The sequence below is a fragment of the Schistocerca piceifrons genome, chromosome 1, assembly GCF_021461385.2.
Source record: "Schistocerca piceifrons isolate TAMUIC-IGC-003096 chromosome 1, iqSchPice1.1, whole genome shotgun sequence".
In the NCBI taxonomy this organism is placed as follows: domain Eukaryota; kingdom Metazoa; phylum Arthropoda; class Insecta; order Orthoptera; family Acrididae; genus Schistocerca; species Schistocerca piceifrons.
The window spans coordinates 779772865-779789837 of record NC_060138.1 but is presented as its reverse complement, the minus strand read 5'-3'; the positions used below and the strand labels follow the sequence as shown (position 1 = coordinate 779789837).

Genomic DNA, 16973 nt, shown 5'->3' with positions numbered 1-16973 from the left:
ATGCGTGCATGAGATGCACATGACGAAGCGACGGGGTGGGTGAGAGAGAGGAAGCCGACCACCTGAAGGGCGGCAGCAGAGGCGGCAACAGAGCCGTACGTGTGGGCGGGGGTAGTAGTGGGAGCTGTTGAGGGTGTGGAGGCTGGAGGAAGGGTGTAGAGGTGTGGGTATACAGCAGGGGAGGAGATAGGGGGATGGGTAAGTGGGGGAAGGGGAGGTGAGGTGTACGGAGGGAGGCCAGGGGCGGCACTCCAGGAAATGACTGTGGGAGAGGGGGAGGGGGAGGTGTAGGTGACAGTGGAGGTGGGAGGACTCATGGCGGACGAACGACGACGGACAGACGGACGGACAGCAGACGGGGGCGGCGGCGACGGACGGCGAGCAGGCGGCAGACGAACAGCTACAGCAGCGAGCGGCGGGCGGGCAGACAGACAGACAGACCGACGGACAGACACACACAATCTTCGCAGACGGAGATTCCACCCTGAAAGTAGTCCAGGCTTTGCAATCTGACGCTTTCGAAGGAGGGGATCCAACCCTCGATATGAACGCCGGGCTGCAAATCGACGTCCTAAATAGGCCACCGTTCAGTACACGGCGTATGCGCCGCCCATCACGGTTGCTGCCCTCAAAGACAGGGAGGTGGCGCCGCCCTTAGCAGAACACTGGTGGCAACGATATATCGCATTCAGGGCCGCACCGAAGAGCATTCAATTTTGATACGAGATAGCACAGGATTCCACGTCCTCCAAAGAGGAAACCCATTGTCTCTCTTGATTAAATTATCAGCCAACCTAATTTCAATCGCCTCTTTATAGACACTGTTCCGAAAACCGGAAATGTTGGCAACTACCACAATTTCATCAAATTTCATACCATGTCCCTCATTTAAGCAGTGTTCTGCTACTGTCGATTTTTCCGGCCGTTGTAGCCTCGTATGACGGCGATGTTCCACACACCTGTCATGAACTGTGCGATTCGAACGGCCAAAGTAAGCCTTCTCACATTGACAAGGAATTTTGTATACACTGGGTTTCCTAAGCCCCAAATCATCTTTCACAGAGCCGAGTAGTGCCTTACTCTTAGAAGTTGGACGGAACACATTCGTAATGTTAAAGTTCTTCAAAATTCGTCCAATCTTAAACGATATGCCTCCAGCATAAGGAAGCAAGGCCACCGATCTATTTTCCCTAATTTCCTCTTCATGCACCTCTAGAGGTGGTCCAAGCTCCATAGCCCGACGAATCTGCTTCTCGGAGTATCCATTCTCCTTAAAAATAGCCATCACATGCGCAAGTTGTCGGGTTAAGCTGTCCGCGTCAGAAATGGCATATGCTCTGCATACCAAAGTCCTAAGGACGCCACTGCGTTGATGTGTTGGATGACAACTTTTGCCCATGCGTTATACTTGTTAGAAGAATCAAATGTCTCCCTGTTCGGCGTAGGCATTTACATTTAACGCCATTTTGACAGATTCCCTGTCGATTTCATAGCCTTAATCAGGCAATCTCTGCTGGAATGTCACCAAGCTAAGTGGGTCTCGGTCCAGATTGTTGTGCCCAAGCAAAATGTGAGATCTTCACGGCGAAAGGAACCCGTGAGTTTCGCGTCAACAGCCCGTGTCGCTGACCACACACGGAGGCGGTCTTCCTAGTATCCGAGTGTTTGAGACACTTTTCGTGAAATCAGGTGGAAGCGCAACACTGGAACGGTTCGTTACCCGGAAAGACGTTACGCTACTCAAGGCAGTGAGTCTGGGGCTGTGAGAGCAGCCTGTGCCTGTATGATAAGTACCCATGATAGATTGGGCGGCAACGAGGTCCGGCACAGCGTCATCGACTTATATAGCATAACGTCGCTGAGTGTGGAAGTGAGCCGCTCACCTGGACGAGGGCGACGTCGTTCTTCATGTTGTCGGTGCTGTTGTAGGCGGGGTGCGGCAGCAGGCGCACCGCCTGGTGGCGGCTGCCGCCCGCGCTCAGCTGGTTGCTGCCCGCCAGGACCTGCATGTCAGCCGCCGTCAGTCTGCAACAGGGCGCCAGCCCTCAGTTCAACGTTCTGTATCCAAATACTAATCCTAATAATGGCCAAGACACCCCAAATAGAATGCACACTTAACCTTACAGCGCCTCTGCACTATATTCCCTCGTCGTACTCACCCTGCTCCAAACTTTACAGTCAATTATAATACAGTGAATACCATTAAAATTGCATCACTAAATTCAAAAAAAGTCAAATTTGCCTGAAGCGTAAAACATGTTCTTATAACCAATCAATTAGAATTTACGTGCAACCGCATAAAGTAAGTAGCTAAGCACCATTTGCAGTGTACATACAAGGGAAATTTACGAGGTGAGTTTCTCATTCAAAAATCGTATTTGTATGTTAGTTGTTTCTGTGGAACTCATGTTATGCCTCATGTAAGAAGAAAAAATGTCTACCAATATGCAAAAATATGTCAGTAGCAGGATCGTGGCCTACGAGACTGTGGTTTGTCATCCTGCTACATTGGTCGGGGTACCATGACTGTCAGACGAATGTAGAATCGGTGGGTTCAGAAGGATCACAACCACCACAGTGTAAGATCTTCCAAGCAACTAGCGCCTGACAGGACCACATATATTTCGCTCGGCCGTTATAGTGTCCCTTTTGAAATCTTGAAGCCGATATATTTGAAGTAAATAATAAAAAGACTCTGAATAACATTATATGGACATAAACGACAAATTAATTATAAAAATGTACACTAATGGCCATTAAAAATGCTACACAAAGAAGAAGTGCAGATGATAAACGGGTATTCATTGGACAAATATATTATACTAGAACTGACATGTGATTACATTTTTACGCAATATGGGTGCATAGATCCTGAGAAATCAGTACCCAGAACAACCACCTCTCGCCGTGATAACGGCCTTGATACGCCTGGGCATTAAGTCAAACAGAGCTTGGATGGCGTGTACAGGTACAACTGCCCATGCTGCTTCAACACGATACCACAGTTCATCAAGAGTAGTGACTGGCGCATTGTGACGAGCCAGTTGCTCGGCCACCGTTGACCAGACGTTTTCAGTTGGTGAGAGATCTGGAGAATGTGCTGGCCAGGGCAGCAGCCGAACATTTTCTGTATCCAAAAAGGCCAGTACAGGACCTGCAACATGCGGTCGTGCATTATCCTGCTGAAATGTAGGGTTTCGTAGGGATCGAATGAAGGGTAGAGCCACGGCTCGTAATACATCTGAAACGTAACTTCCACTGTTCAAAGTGCCGTCAATGCAAACAAGAGGTGATCGAGACGTGTAACCAATGGCACCCCATACCATCGCGCCGGATGGTACGCCAGTATGGCGATGTCGAATACACGCTTCCAATGTGCGTTCACCGCGATGTCGCCAAACACGGATGCGACCATCATGATGCTGTAAACAGAACCTGGATTCATCCGAAAAAATGACGTTTTGCCATTCGTGCACCCAGGTTCGTCGTTGAGTACACCGTTGCAGGCGCTCCTGTCTGTGATGCAGCGTCAAGGATAACCGCAGCCATGGTCTCCGAGCTGATAGTCCATGCTGCTGCAAAAGTCGTCGAACTGTTCGTGCAGATGGTTGTTGTCTTGCAAACGTCCCATCTGTTGACTCAGGGATCGAGACGTTGCTGCACGATCCGTTACAGCCATGCGGACAAGATGCCTGTCATCTTGACTGCTAGTGATACGAGGCCGTTGGGATCCAGCACGGCGTTCCGTATTAGCCTCCTGAACCCACCGGTTCCATATTCTGCCAACAGTCATAGGATCTCGACCAACGCGAGCAGCAATGTCGCGATACGATAAACCGCAATCGCGATAGGCTACAATCCGACCTTTATCAAAGTCGGAAACTGATGGCATGCATTTCTCCTCCTTACACGAGGCATCACAACAACGTTTCAACAGGCAACGCCCGTCAGCTGCTGTTTGTGTATGAGAAATCGGTTGGAAACTTTCCTCATGTCAGCACGTTGTAAGTGCCGCCACCGGTGCCAACTTTATGTGAATGCTCTGAAAAGCTAATCATTTGCATGTCACAGCATCTTCTTCCTGTCGGTAAATTTCGCGTCTGTAGCACGTCATCTTCGTGGTGTAGCAATTTTAATGGACAGTAGTGTATTAAATTAGCTTCAAAGAAAGACTATATCGATTTCAATGTAATAAAAAGACTTTATTTATATTAGATGAAATCGTAGTGCACAACGTTCTCGTAACTAACATTATTGTCTTTGTCATTATATATAAGAGAAAAAAGATATTTAAAATCACTTCGAGTCAGATCATTTCTTCTCCTGTATGTAAGGTATGCGTGCTATTGTAAAGTGGTAGCTTTTGTTCTAAAAAATGGTTCAAATGGCTCTGAGCACTATGCGACTTAACTTCTGAGGTCATCAGTCGCCTAGAACTTAGAACTAATTAAACCTAACTAACCTAAGGACATCACACACATCCATGCCCGAGGCAGGATTCGAACCTGCGACCGTAGCGGTCACGCGGTTCCAGAGTGAAGCGCCTTTAACCGCACGGCCACACCTGCCGGCCAGCTTTTGTTCTATTTGTTCTCGTACGTAGTGTGTATTCAGTGCTTAGTGGAAATATATTTACAAAAAGTGAGTGCAACGTGTTACTTAAAGAAACCATGCAAACAATTCTTCCTGAATTAGTAATTGCAAGAAATTATTTAGCATTTTTTCAGTCTCTGAGAAGCGAGCAGCGTTGATCTTTGACTGGAAACAATTGGCCGCCGTTATGCGGCATGTTTAAATTTATTTTTTTGTGTAACATATCACCACAGCCGGAGCAGAAAGAATCTTTTCAAGTTATTCAATTAACTAAAGTGCAAAGCTTCACCATTTTATTTCGTCTAAAAAATGCATACTTTCAAAGATACGATTTATTCTAGGTCAGTGAACTTAGCTTGCATTACATTTCGCCGAAAGCATCTGAAATAATTTGTAGGGAGCCCGGCGCTCGTTTGAAACATAATTTAATATTTATCTTCGGCCACCTACAAATCAATTTCTTGTGTTTCACTTAATAATAATAATTAATAACCACAGAAAGGAATGGATAATATACCGTCTAATATTGTTCAGTCACGGTACCTACCTTGAGTCAGGACGTGGGCTTCTTTGCAGCAAGAAAAGTATCCACACGATCCGTGTGATGACGCCTGAAGATCTACGGCCCATCAGCAGGATGAGCACTATTTTTTACGCGGTAGGGAGAGAGAGGCACCCTCACAGTAGTGCACCCAATGACGACGCTGAAAACACGACTGGCCCAACTTGTATTCGTCTTCAGACGAGTCCCAGAACTACGTGCACCATCGTTGGTTGGTGCTCTGAAGAAGACGTTACGATGGTCGTATTGGCACTGCACCACGTCTCATAGTTATGGGGGCCCATTCTGTACATAACACGATCACTACTAGTTCGCATAGCCGGTAATTTGGACAGCAGTCATAACTTTCTGACGTGTTTTGAGCTGTAGCAGCACCCTATCATCGGATTCCCTATGGCGTTATCTTTCAGCAAGATAACACAAGACTTCGTGTTGCCCGTGCTGACCTGATCCACATCGATACAGATGGCATTCGACTGTTACCTATAGCAGCACATTCTCTGGGTCTCTCACTCAACGGAAACACCTGGTCATGGATGCTGAGAGACTGTCATGCCGCCACACTGAATCACTACAATTCACGAACTTAAGCGTAGAGTTGAAACAACGTGGAATGATGTAAGCGTTTTCGTCATCCAGGCTCAGTTCGACTTTGCGGCAGCCAGTTTAGTGCAATTGTTTCTGCCAGAGGTGGCAGCTTTACCTAATTTTGCATCCTGTAATCGCCCCCTCCCGTCCCCCTACACAAAATATCACTTACAAATTTAACTAGGAATTTTTCCTACTATGATTCACACGCACAATAAAAGAATTGGTGTTTGCTATCCTTCACAATGCTTCAATTTTAATGGTCAGTACTGCGATTATCATGTACTCAGTACAGTAGTACTTGTCGTTTCGTAATATTCGTGGCAGCGTGTTCATTCAGGAACGGATGCAGCGATATGTGAATGTTTTAATGGATAAATTAGATAAGTTAGTAAACTAAGTTGGTATTTATTGTGATTTCCATACTGAAATAATTACTTATGGAAGTTCAGAGGCGGCCTGCTGGACTGCGTCTACCACTTGAATACTGCAGAGAGGTGGCAGATAAGGGCTTGCTACAGTACGTTATATATGCCACTACATTCAAATTTACACTTGAAACCGAAATTTTTGCGTTTTTTGGAATACTATCGCTGCTGATCTTTTCAACTACTATGATAGTCAACCAGATAGTATTGCTTACTAAAAATTACCTATCTGTGTATAGGAGTAACGACTGCTTCCACCTTCTGTCTGTTCACGGCTTCCTTGTGAATGCCTGACAAACAATAAATCGCACCCACTTTCCAATATCGATGAGCAAAGAAAATTTTCTTCGATATAATCCCTTAGAATTCCCCGGTGATTCGTTGTCATCTCGTTGACATCGGGTGTTGAGCCGGTGATCCGCGTCTGCCTAGCACGATATTTCGACGCCGTTACTCTACGTCTTCATTAGGTGTTCCTTGAGACTGGTCTCGCACCTGGTGAAGACATCGAGTTATAGCATCGAAATGTCGTGCTGGGAAGACGCGGACCACCGACAGAACAGCCGATCTCAAGGAGATGACAAATATTTGTTTGCTGGTAGCAACTGACAGTGCAGGTAAAATATGTAAAAATGAAGCAAATATTCAGCTTTGAAAGCTGTAAGACGCCCACAGATCCGCCGGAAAAATCCAACTCTCTGTCCTCACTGCAAAGCAGATCATTTCGTACGATGGTAACAGCTCCATCTACCAGGAATGCACGTATTTACTACCGACTAACATACACCTCGTATATAAAAACTTAAGTTTTATTCAATATTACTTAAATGACTGTATTTGTCCAATCTATTTACATTCCAGTCCGTTAAACAAATTCAGTCATCCGTCACCTACGGCAGAAGACATAATCAGATTATGAACTCTATCTTCCAAAAGGAGAACCTGTTCCGAAATCCTGCCACCTACAAAAAATTAGAACTTCATAATCTAAGCTAGCGAGGTTCACTTCGGTTCGCAGCTTGCCGACATTGGCATTTAAAAGAATTATTACTCGTTTTTCCCCCTCAGATTCTCTACCTGATTTCAATTCACGGCGTGAAAGCAGTACAATTTTCTCTCCGAAAATATTCGGTCGTTCTTTTGGGTAGGGATCGGAATTGGGTGAAGTGTGTATAAGGGCTTCCCAGCGAAACTTAGGCAACGTACTCGAAACAACCTTAGCAACATGTGGGCACATTGGGAAGCCCTTACATTGTAAAGAGTTTGTCAGAACTATCCATCACATTGTAAACAACATAGCCAACTTAACGTTATTCTTTACATTGTGTAAGCACTCATATGTCAATAGTAGCGGTCTGAGGACGAAACATTGGAGCACGATTCTAGGCATTGTTGTGAGGCGAGGTCTGTCTGCGAGAGTGGAAGTAGTGGTGTCGGTCGAGAGCTCGGAGACAGAAGACGTGTCACGCTGCCCTCACGTCGGCGATGGCAGATCTTACCACACTCAAGGCCTGATTTCATTTATAAGGCCAGGACAGATTTAAATTGCTTAACTACGCTTGAAGATGGATTTCAAGGTAAAATTCGCAAGCATAGCGCAAAAGGAATTGCAGGGTTAGGCTCGTGATTGATAGTCCGCGTATGCAATAATACCATGTTTTGTTTGTCAGTTAAAGAAGCTTCCAACCAATAATAATTATTTTCCACATCTAACAAATAAATAAATGCTGTGGATATTAAATTCCAATGTAACTTTGAAATTGAAATAACTTGTGAACCTGGCATTCGGCCATTACCTACTTCATTGTAACTGTCATTGTCTATTATTGTTATGGGTTATGATGATTCCGGAGGTTTAAATAGACTTAATTTATGAAATCACTTCTCACAAGATATTTAATAGTTAACAGGAGCAAAGCAAACTTCTTTTTATTAAATTAATTCTTATTAACAATAAGCTTTAGCCGTTTCACAGAGGAAGACCGCACTGCAGTTCTTTCCCTAAATCCTCGCACAAACGAAAAAATGGCTGACATCGAAATAAGTGTCCAAGGAATAGAAAAGCAACTGGAATCACTCAACAGAGGAAAGTCCACTGGACCTGACGGGATACCCATTCGATTCTACACAGAGTACGCGAAAGAGCTTGCCCCTCTTCTAACAGCCGTGTACCGCAAGTCTCTAGAGGAACGGAAGGTTCCAAATGGTTGGAAAAGAGCACAGGTAGTCCCAGTCTTCAAGAAGGGTTGTCGGGCAGAAGCGCAAAAGTATAGACCTATATCTCTGACGTCGATCTGTTGTAGAATTTTAGAACATGTTTTTTGCTCGCGTATCATTTCGTTTCTGGAAACCCAGAATCTACTATGTAGGAATCAACATGGATTCCGGAAACAGCGATTGTGTGAGACCCAACTCGCTTTATTTTTTCACGAGACCCAGAAAATATTAGATACAGGCTCCCAGGTAGATGGCATTTTCCTTGACTTCCGGAAGGCGTTCGATACAGTTCCGCACTGTCGCCTGATAAACAAAGTAAGAGCCTACGGAATATCAGACAAGCTGTGTGGCTGGATTAAAGAGTTTTTAGTAAACAGAACACAGCATGTTGTTCTCAATGGAGAGACGTCTACAGACGTTAAAGTAACCTCTGGCGTGCCACAGGGGAGTGTTACGGGACCATTGCTTTTCACATTATATATAAATGACCTAGTAGATAGTGTCGGAAGTTCCATGCGGCTTTTCGCGGATGATGCTGTAGTATACAGAGAAGCTGCAGCATTAGAAAATTGCAGCGAAATGTAGGAAGATCTGCAGCGGATATGCACTTGGTGCATGGAGTGGCAACTGACCCTTAACATAGACAAATGTACATACATAGAATGAAGGATCCTTCTTCTAATAATTTCCGGGTACGCAGCCGGATCCCGTCGACATTCTGCCACGATATTTCGGCCCAGAGACCGCGACTGCACATGGGCTCTTCAGTAGTTGTGTACTCACCTGATGATGGCCGGACGTCTCTGGGCCGAAATATCGTGGCAGAATGTCGACGGGATCCGGCTGCATACCCGGAAATTATTAGAAGAAGAAATACGCCGGGAAAATTTCAGAAGTCACATCAGAAGGATCCTTTATTGTATGATTATATGATAGCGGAACAAACACTGGTTGCAGTTACTTCTGCAAAATATCTGGGAGTATGCGTGCGGAACGATTTGAAATGGAATGATCATATAAAATTAATTGTTGGTAAGGCATGTACCAGGTTGAGATTCATTGGGAGAGTCATTAGAAAATGTAGTCCATCAACAAAGGAGGTGGCTTACAAAACACTTGTTCGACCTATACTTGAGTATTGCTCATCAGTGTGGGATCCGCACCAGGTCGGGTTGACGGAGGAGATAGAGAAGATCCAAAGAAGAGCGACGCGTTTCGTCACAGGGTTATTTGGTAAGCGTGATAGCGTTACGGAGATGTTTAGCAAACTCAAGCAACGCCACCTAGGAACAAGGCCTCACATCGTGAGTCTAAGGAGCCTGTGACGTCACGGGTAGGGGTCTGAGAAGCTAGGTACCGACACACGTGATTCGTAGCGTTTCCATATTGTACTTTGTGCTGTTCGTGAGTGGTTATTTGATCTATACTCAGTTACGATGCCCCGAAGGTGTTGTATGCCGAATTTCAGGGGCAATTACGATAATGGACCTAAAGTCAGTGTATTTTATTTTCCATCTGACAAGAATTTAAGACGAAAATGGTTATCGGCTGTTCACAGACAAGACTGGACACCGAGTAAGCACTCTGTTGTAAGTATCAGTGTATTTGTTTGGTTAGTGTGTCGTAGTTACTTGAAATGTAGTCCAGCTGAACAAAATACAGTAAACAGAAGAATGTATTTATAATCTCATACCACATTAATTTTCGTTATATGTTTTAAAGAGAACTGTATGCTTGTTTTTAGATATGTGAACTGCATTTCAACAAGGACGATATTTTAAGCAGTACCAGCATGTATGACCCGAAAACTGGTATACTCTTGACAGCACCGTTGGATAGTCGACGCTTGAGAAAAGGTGAGTTACGAAACACGCTCTTAGTTAAGTACAGTGGCATAAGAACTATCTTTATTTCACTTATATGCTGTGAGATCGGTTTCATACTTCGTTATTAATTTTTGAGATGCTATCCCATCGAAGTTGCCTGGAAGCCCATTCTTACTTGTCGTGTCATCAAACTGCAGTACGAGAGGACCCAGAAATTCGTAGGGGTCGTTTAGAAAATCGTGCTCTTCAAATTGCTATCCAAGAAAGTGTGGACACACACGCGAAAATGATTGATGCGATATCGTTCGATAGTTTAGAACAAATGAAAACAAAGTTGAGTGAATGTGAAAAGCACAGTGACTGGATAGTGATAAACAAATCTGACAGTGTGAGCCTAGTGCTACTAAAGCATAATACTTACCCAAGAATTTTTTGCCACGTAGTTATAAGCAGTGGTTTATTACTCAGTGTTCAATTATGATATTGAAGTGAAATGTATTGGAAACATGTAATTTCCCATGAAAGTAAACAACATACAGGTGGTAAGTGATGTTCTTAAAACATTTATCTTCTGTATAATAGTTCTGAGGCCCCTGTAGATAACATTTTGTCTTTAATTGACCAGTTATTGCAAAATTTATTAGAAAAGTTGCCAGGAAACGAAACTAAAATTACATTTTTGAAGAAACAGATTTCATTTTTGAAGTGCAGAAGTTCAACTCAATTTAGGTACGATACTAACTCTATGATAATGTGGTCATTAGTACACTCTACAAGCCCACATGCTTACAAATTTTTGAGGAACACTGACAGTTTTTCTATGCCTAGTCCTAACACCCTTTCAAGGCTTTGTAGTAAACTCTCACAAATCCTGTCATTGAGCAACAGGGCCATCAGTTTATGAGCTACATCACAAATAAAGTAGGTACTTTATCCTCAGATGATAAAACTGTGCTCCTGTTGATGGATGAAATTCATCTGAAGTCTCAGCTTGATTACAAAGCTGGAATGTTGTAGGATGTGCCTTTAACACTGAAAAATTTTTGTGTGCAACCAGCGCCTATGTTTTTATGGTTCAGATCACGGAATCACCTTACAAAGATTTGGTATCTATTCTGCCAGTTCATACTATTCAGAGTGATGTTCTGTTCTCTTACATTAAAGCAGTCATTCTTAAATTAGAAGCAGTTGGATTTGAGGTGGTTCGTATAGTAGCAGACAATAATGCAATTAACAAGAAAGCAGTGTCTAAGTTTTCTACTCCTCCAGATGTGAAAATAAAGTATGATCACCATGTACAGTCTTCTCCAAATCGCCCATTGTATTATTTTGTGGACACTGTTCATATTTTGAAGTGTATCCGCAATAACTGGTTTAACCAAAAGGAGCAGATCTTGTGCTTTCCTGACTTCACTGACAGTGTGAAGGGTGGTTTGTCTTCTGTTGGAGCACTGAAAGAATTGCACTTGAAAGAAAAAGATGAACTACTGCAATGTGGCAGTTCCTTAACTTTGAAGTCTCTATTTCCCAACTCAATTGAGCGCCAAAATGTCAAGTTAGTGTTGCGTATTTTCAATGATACGACAGTTGTTGCTTTGGACACATTTGGTTCAAAGAAAGCAATTAGAAACTGGGAAAGTACTGCAACATTCATAAAAATAATAAATCGTTGGTGGGATATTGTAAATGTAAAAACATTACTCAAGGGACAGAGATTAAGAAATATTTTCCAAGAACCTGTGACTAATATATCCCATCACATACAAGAATTCTTACAGTGCTTCATCTCATGGTTATGTTCTTGAGAAGAGTGTAGTGATGAAAGAAAACTTACTCGAGAGACACATGGCGCTTTGAAACGCACAAATGCTGCTTTGATCGACTTCAGTGACTACTGGCTTTCTGAGGAAAACAGATCATATTTGCTGTTAGGAAAAGTACAGACAGACAGTTTAGAAGACAGGTTCGGCAAATACCGCCAGCTATGTGGGGGAAATTATCATGTTTCTCTAAGACAAGTTTTTGAAACTGAACAAAAACTAAGGGCACAATCTATGTTTTCCCTTGTGCTTCGGTCGCAAGTAGTTGGTGATGTTGTTATTAAGACCACTGATATTTTTTCTACTCATACTGAAATTCAGGGATTAAAAGTAACATCAATACCAGAATTTTTAAATGTAGCAGTAGATGAAAATGTTGATGGAATAGATGAGAATACTTGGCCACTGTTGCATTACATAGCAGGTTACTGCTCACACGAAGCTATTAAAAAAAAAATCATTGTGAATATTGTAAGGTATTCCTTACTACAGATGAAATGAAGCAGGGTGGTGATTATTTGATTATGGTAAAAGACAGAGGAGGGTTGACATATCCTGCAGATGATGTAGTAGTGTGTGTGACATACGTCTATTTAACTCTACAGAAAATTCTGAAAGACCAGGAAACTTTTTTTTTAGAACAGGCAAATCAGCGAAATGTACTTGTGAATGTAGCATCCCATAACATCCCCAGCAATCTTTTTTATGGGTTTCACTGTAAAAATACACACTCAATTGATTCAGTCATGAACTGTATACTGTTTTGCTGTGCAAATATTTGGCTAAACAATTACACCAAGAGGAGAAATGATGAAACTACTGTTAAAAAAGGAACTGTGTACAAAAGATTGAAAAAATGTTAAATTAAACTGTGGTTGTATATTTTCACTGTTTAAGGCTTGGGAAGATGATGTGAAATAAATGTTTATTTCTATTTTCTGTTTTTATTTCATGCACAGTATCCCATACATCTTGTTGGTAAATGTTATGTATTGGACCCCTTCTGCTCTCTTCGATATGCTGCAGCTGTAAACATGAGGCTTTCCTACAGATTAATTTGTTACCACAAATTCTCTGTGAAACCCCAATCTCATAGAATTAGGGAAATAGTCTTTTCTGTTCATCAGTAAATATATAATGAATGCTGCTCCTGCTCTGTGGTTGACAAGTTTTTGTATATATTTTTGTCCAGTTAGTAAATTAATTATTCTCACAACGAGAACAATTCATTGCTAGTATTAGCATGTTAGTCTGCCATCATCATAAGTAAAAATTAATCTGCAGAACAGGTCCAGTCTGTCAATATAACCAACATTTCGGGGAGGGGGGGGGGGGAGGACAATACATAACTTTAGCCATTCTTCATTTGAGAGAAATTCTATCCAATTTTATTTGATAATGTTTTTGGAGTTTGGAATAGCAGTGCTTTTTTTCCTCTGGGACAACATTAAATAGTGGATAATAAAAGAATTTTATTGTCATTTACCTATTGCAGCAATAGACAGTCAAATTACAAATGCTTAAAAAGTATACAGCATGTATACAAAAATTACTTTACACAAATTAAAAAAACAATATTACAACAGATTTTCCATAAAGTAAAATATTCAAGCAAAAACGATTTGTGTAGTACATCTTAAATTGAAATCATTAAGGAAATTTTGGTACACTCACCGAGCAGTTATCACTGTGATATTTACACTCATACATTCAAGTGAGTAGGGAGGATTTACCAATACCCGACTGTACTAATTGTGCTTGAATAAATCAAATAAAGCTTCAACCCATTCTAGAGGCAGTTTGTTAAACAGCTTAATACTCACTACAGTGCTGTTCTATGATTTAGATAATCTGCAGTAACGTATGTGAAGATGCCTACTATTTCTAGTTCTGGCATTACTGAAGATTGGGATACCACTCATCTGCTTTCACAAGTGGCCCTATAGATGACATTTAAAAAAAAAATGGTTCAAATGGCTCTGAGCACTATGGGACTTAACAGCTGTGGTCATCAGTCCCCGAGAATTTAGAACTACTTAAACCTAACTAACCTAAGGACACCACACACATCCATGCCCGAGGCAGGATTCGAACCTGTGACCGTAGCAGTCGCGCGGTTCCGGACTGCGCGCCTAGAACCTCGAGACCACCGCGGCCGGCTGATGACATTTTTAATTTTTACAACGCTGTAATACTCATTGCCAATGATCAGTGTATCAAATGACAAGTATTTGAATTAAAAGATGGGGATCAGTATGTGGATGGGTGAATATAAATGGATCAGTTTGTACAGTAAAAAGTAATAACAGGTTCTTAAGATATGTCATTACATGAAGCTGATGGGTGGTGTCCCATTCTTCAGTTAAACCCCAGTTCCATGAGAGTGTAAATCCTGCCTAAGCTGGTATTCTGTTAAGTTAGTCTTTGTATACAGTAGAACAGTGTAAATGTGCAAGTTTATAACAGTTAATATTTTCAAGCTGATAAACAATGGCTTACAGTGGGCAAGTTTGTCAGAGTTTGTAATAATTCTAATGTGTGGTTCCCATGTCAATTTATAATACCTAATAACTTAACACTACCTAGTCTTCTACTGGCAAATCTCTTAAGCTAAGTAGTATGTAGAAGGTTCAGTGAAGTTTGCACAAGTTTCTGTACGGTAATGTTTTCTTAAGTATAAAACTGTAGATGACTGCCAAATGAGGTATCTGTCATACGAAACTAGAATTTGACATAGATACAAGTCTCAGAGTACCTGCTTCGATTCGTTGTCAATCTTTCCTATTACGGTACCTCATTTTCAATTAAATTATGCAAGGCGACTTACACGGTGAAAATAGTGCTGTCAGAGTTATGGAATTAGAAATTCGCATTTTCAAAACGCGAGTGACGGAAATTACGAAAATGTATTTTCACGTTTGGAGCTATAGTTTACGAAATATGAACAATTTAACTCTCCAGTGAGAAGGATTAGCTTTTATTTACAGATTTATGTATAAAACACTATGAGTAGTCTACCAGGAAAGTGTTTAATGTTTTCATATACGTGGCGCAGAGCCTAACAAGGCGCTCGGTATTTCAGACCCCTAGTCGTGACGTCACGAGTCGCGCTGTAAGGCCTTATTCCTAGGTGGCGTTGACTCAAGTGGCAGACTCTGCAAGAAAGGCGCTCTGCATCGCGGTGTAGCTTGCTGTCCAGGTTTCGAGAGGGTGCGTTTCTGGATGAGGTATCGAATGTATTGCTTCCCCCTACTTATACCTCCCGAGGAGATCACGAATGTAAAATTAGAGACATTCGAGCGCGCACGGAGGCTTTCCGGCAGTCGTTCTTCCCGCGGACCATACGCGACTGGAACAGGAAAGGGAGGTAATGACAGTGGCACGTAAAGTGCCCTCCGCCACACACCGTTGGGTGGCTTGCGGAGTATAAATGTAGATGTAGATGTAGATGCTGCTGCATGCTGCTGCGAATTACTGTAAACCACATGGACAAAGGCAGTCATTTAAAGAATTGAGGTATGTGAGGTATGTGAAGATGCCTACTATTTCTAGTTCTGACATTACTGAAGATTGGGATACCACTCATCTGCTTTCACAAGTGGCCCTATACATGTCGTGTACCCTAATCCAATAAATTCCGTTGGACAAGTCAGATTCTGTATCACTTGTAAATTCTTATTCAAAAACGCAGTCACATAGCTTAGGTATTCATTGTTACAGGTTCAATTGTTCCTGTAGTTTTTCATATTCAAATACGCAGTGAGATAGCTTATCCAAATGTTAGTTTTAAGTTTGAGGGCTTAAAGGAGAGTTAAGGGCTTGAAGGAGATGAAACTGACACTCGTATTACACGCAAACAGTGTTATGTAGGTTATATTCCATTTACTGATAGCTCAGGTTGCCATTTTGGTGGCATATACATTACAACATATCCTTCATACAGCCCCGACCTCTCCCCATGCAATTTCCATATTTTTGGAGCCCTCAACAAAGACATCGTGACGGTCGATTTGCTTCGGACGAAGATGTACACACCTGGGTACAATCATGGTTCAGGAGACAATTGCAACATTTTTCCATGGAGGAACTGATGGTCTTGTCTCACAGTGGAATAAGTGTATTAATAGTTCTAGAAATTATTTGTGAACTAATGAACAGTTCACTTACTTTTTTCCATCCATCTGGTTTTCATTTTACTGCCCCTTGTACATCGGATATCGACATCCTATACGTCATGGTTTTCTCACCCGTACGGAACACAGCTCCTCTGCCAATATGATTACCAGCTACCTCAAAACACACTGCTACTTACGTGCTGCACTCCAACAGTGGCCTTATGTTACTGAGACACTCGTTGTGATACTGCCCTCATTCCACAAACTTATAAAGTATCCTTATTTTGCATGTCTATTTGGAATGTACAAACGTTTATGTACTCTGGTATTTTACCAGTAACATTCTATGAGAGATTACTGAAATCAGATTATAATGGAAGAATAACTTCACATGGCAGATTATTTGATTGATTTATGAATGTGTAACGATATTCGTATAGATCATACATTGTGAAATCATAAGATTGTTTGATGTTGGGGATTTGACTATCGTTCTAGTCTTAAATATATAAATGACCACGAATTCGAAACAGTCTGAGGTCGTCCTACGGACAATTAAAATAATTGTTGTGTAATGCACAGTATCTTTGACAGGCACTAGGCCTAAGAATGGCCAACTGTTCCCCTTGTCGTTCCGTTCTAGAAACACCTGTTAAAGAAGCAGAATCAAGCAGCAAGTAGTCTCAGCGGACAGCCTAGAGAAAGAGTGGAAATTGCGACATGGCGTTTTCCGTTTTGGCAACGCCTTTTTTTGCAGAAAGAGGTATACTGTGACAGACTGAGCTGGGCAGAGTGGGCTGCTGGAAGTCATAGTGAAAGCTCTT

At 42.2% G+C, this 16973-nt stretch overlaps 1 protein-coding gene across 1 annotated transcript in view; it reads right to left on the bottom strand.

The window, feature by feature from the left end:
• The window catches only part of LOC124775066 (trypsin-like), a 115676-nt gene that overhangs the window by 28873 nt on the left and 69830 nt on the right, over positions 1-16973 (bottom strand). The window contains exon 4 of the mRNA XM_047249870.1: positions 1884-2025. Within this exon, the coding sequence (XP_047105826.1) occupies positions 1884-2009 (126 nt within the window). The 5' untranslated portion in view covers positions 2010-2025. The remainder of the gene's footprint in view (positions 1-1883; positions 2026-16973) is intronic.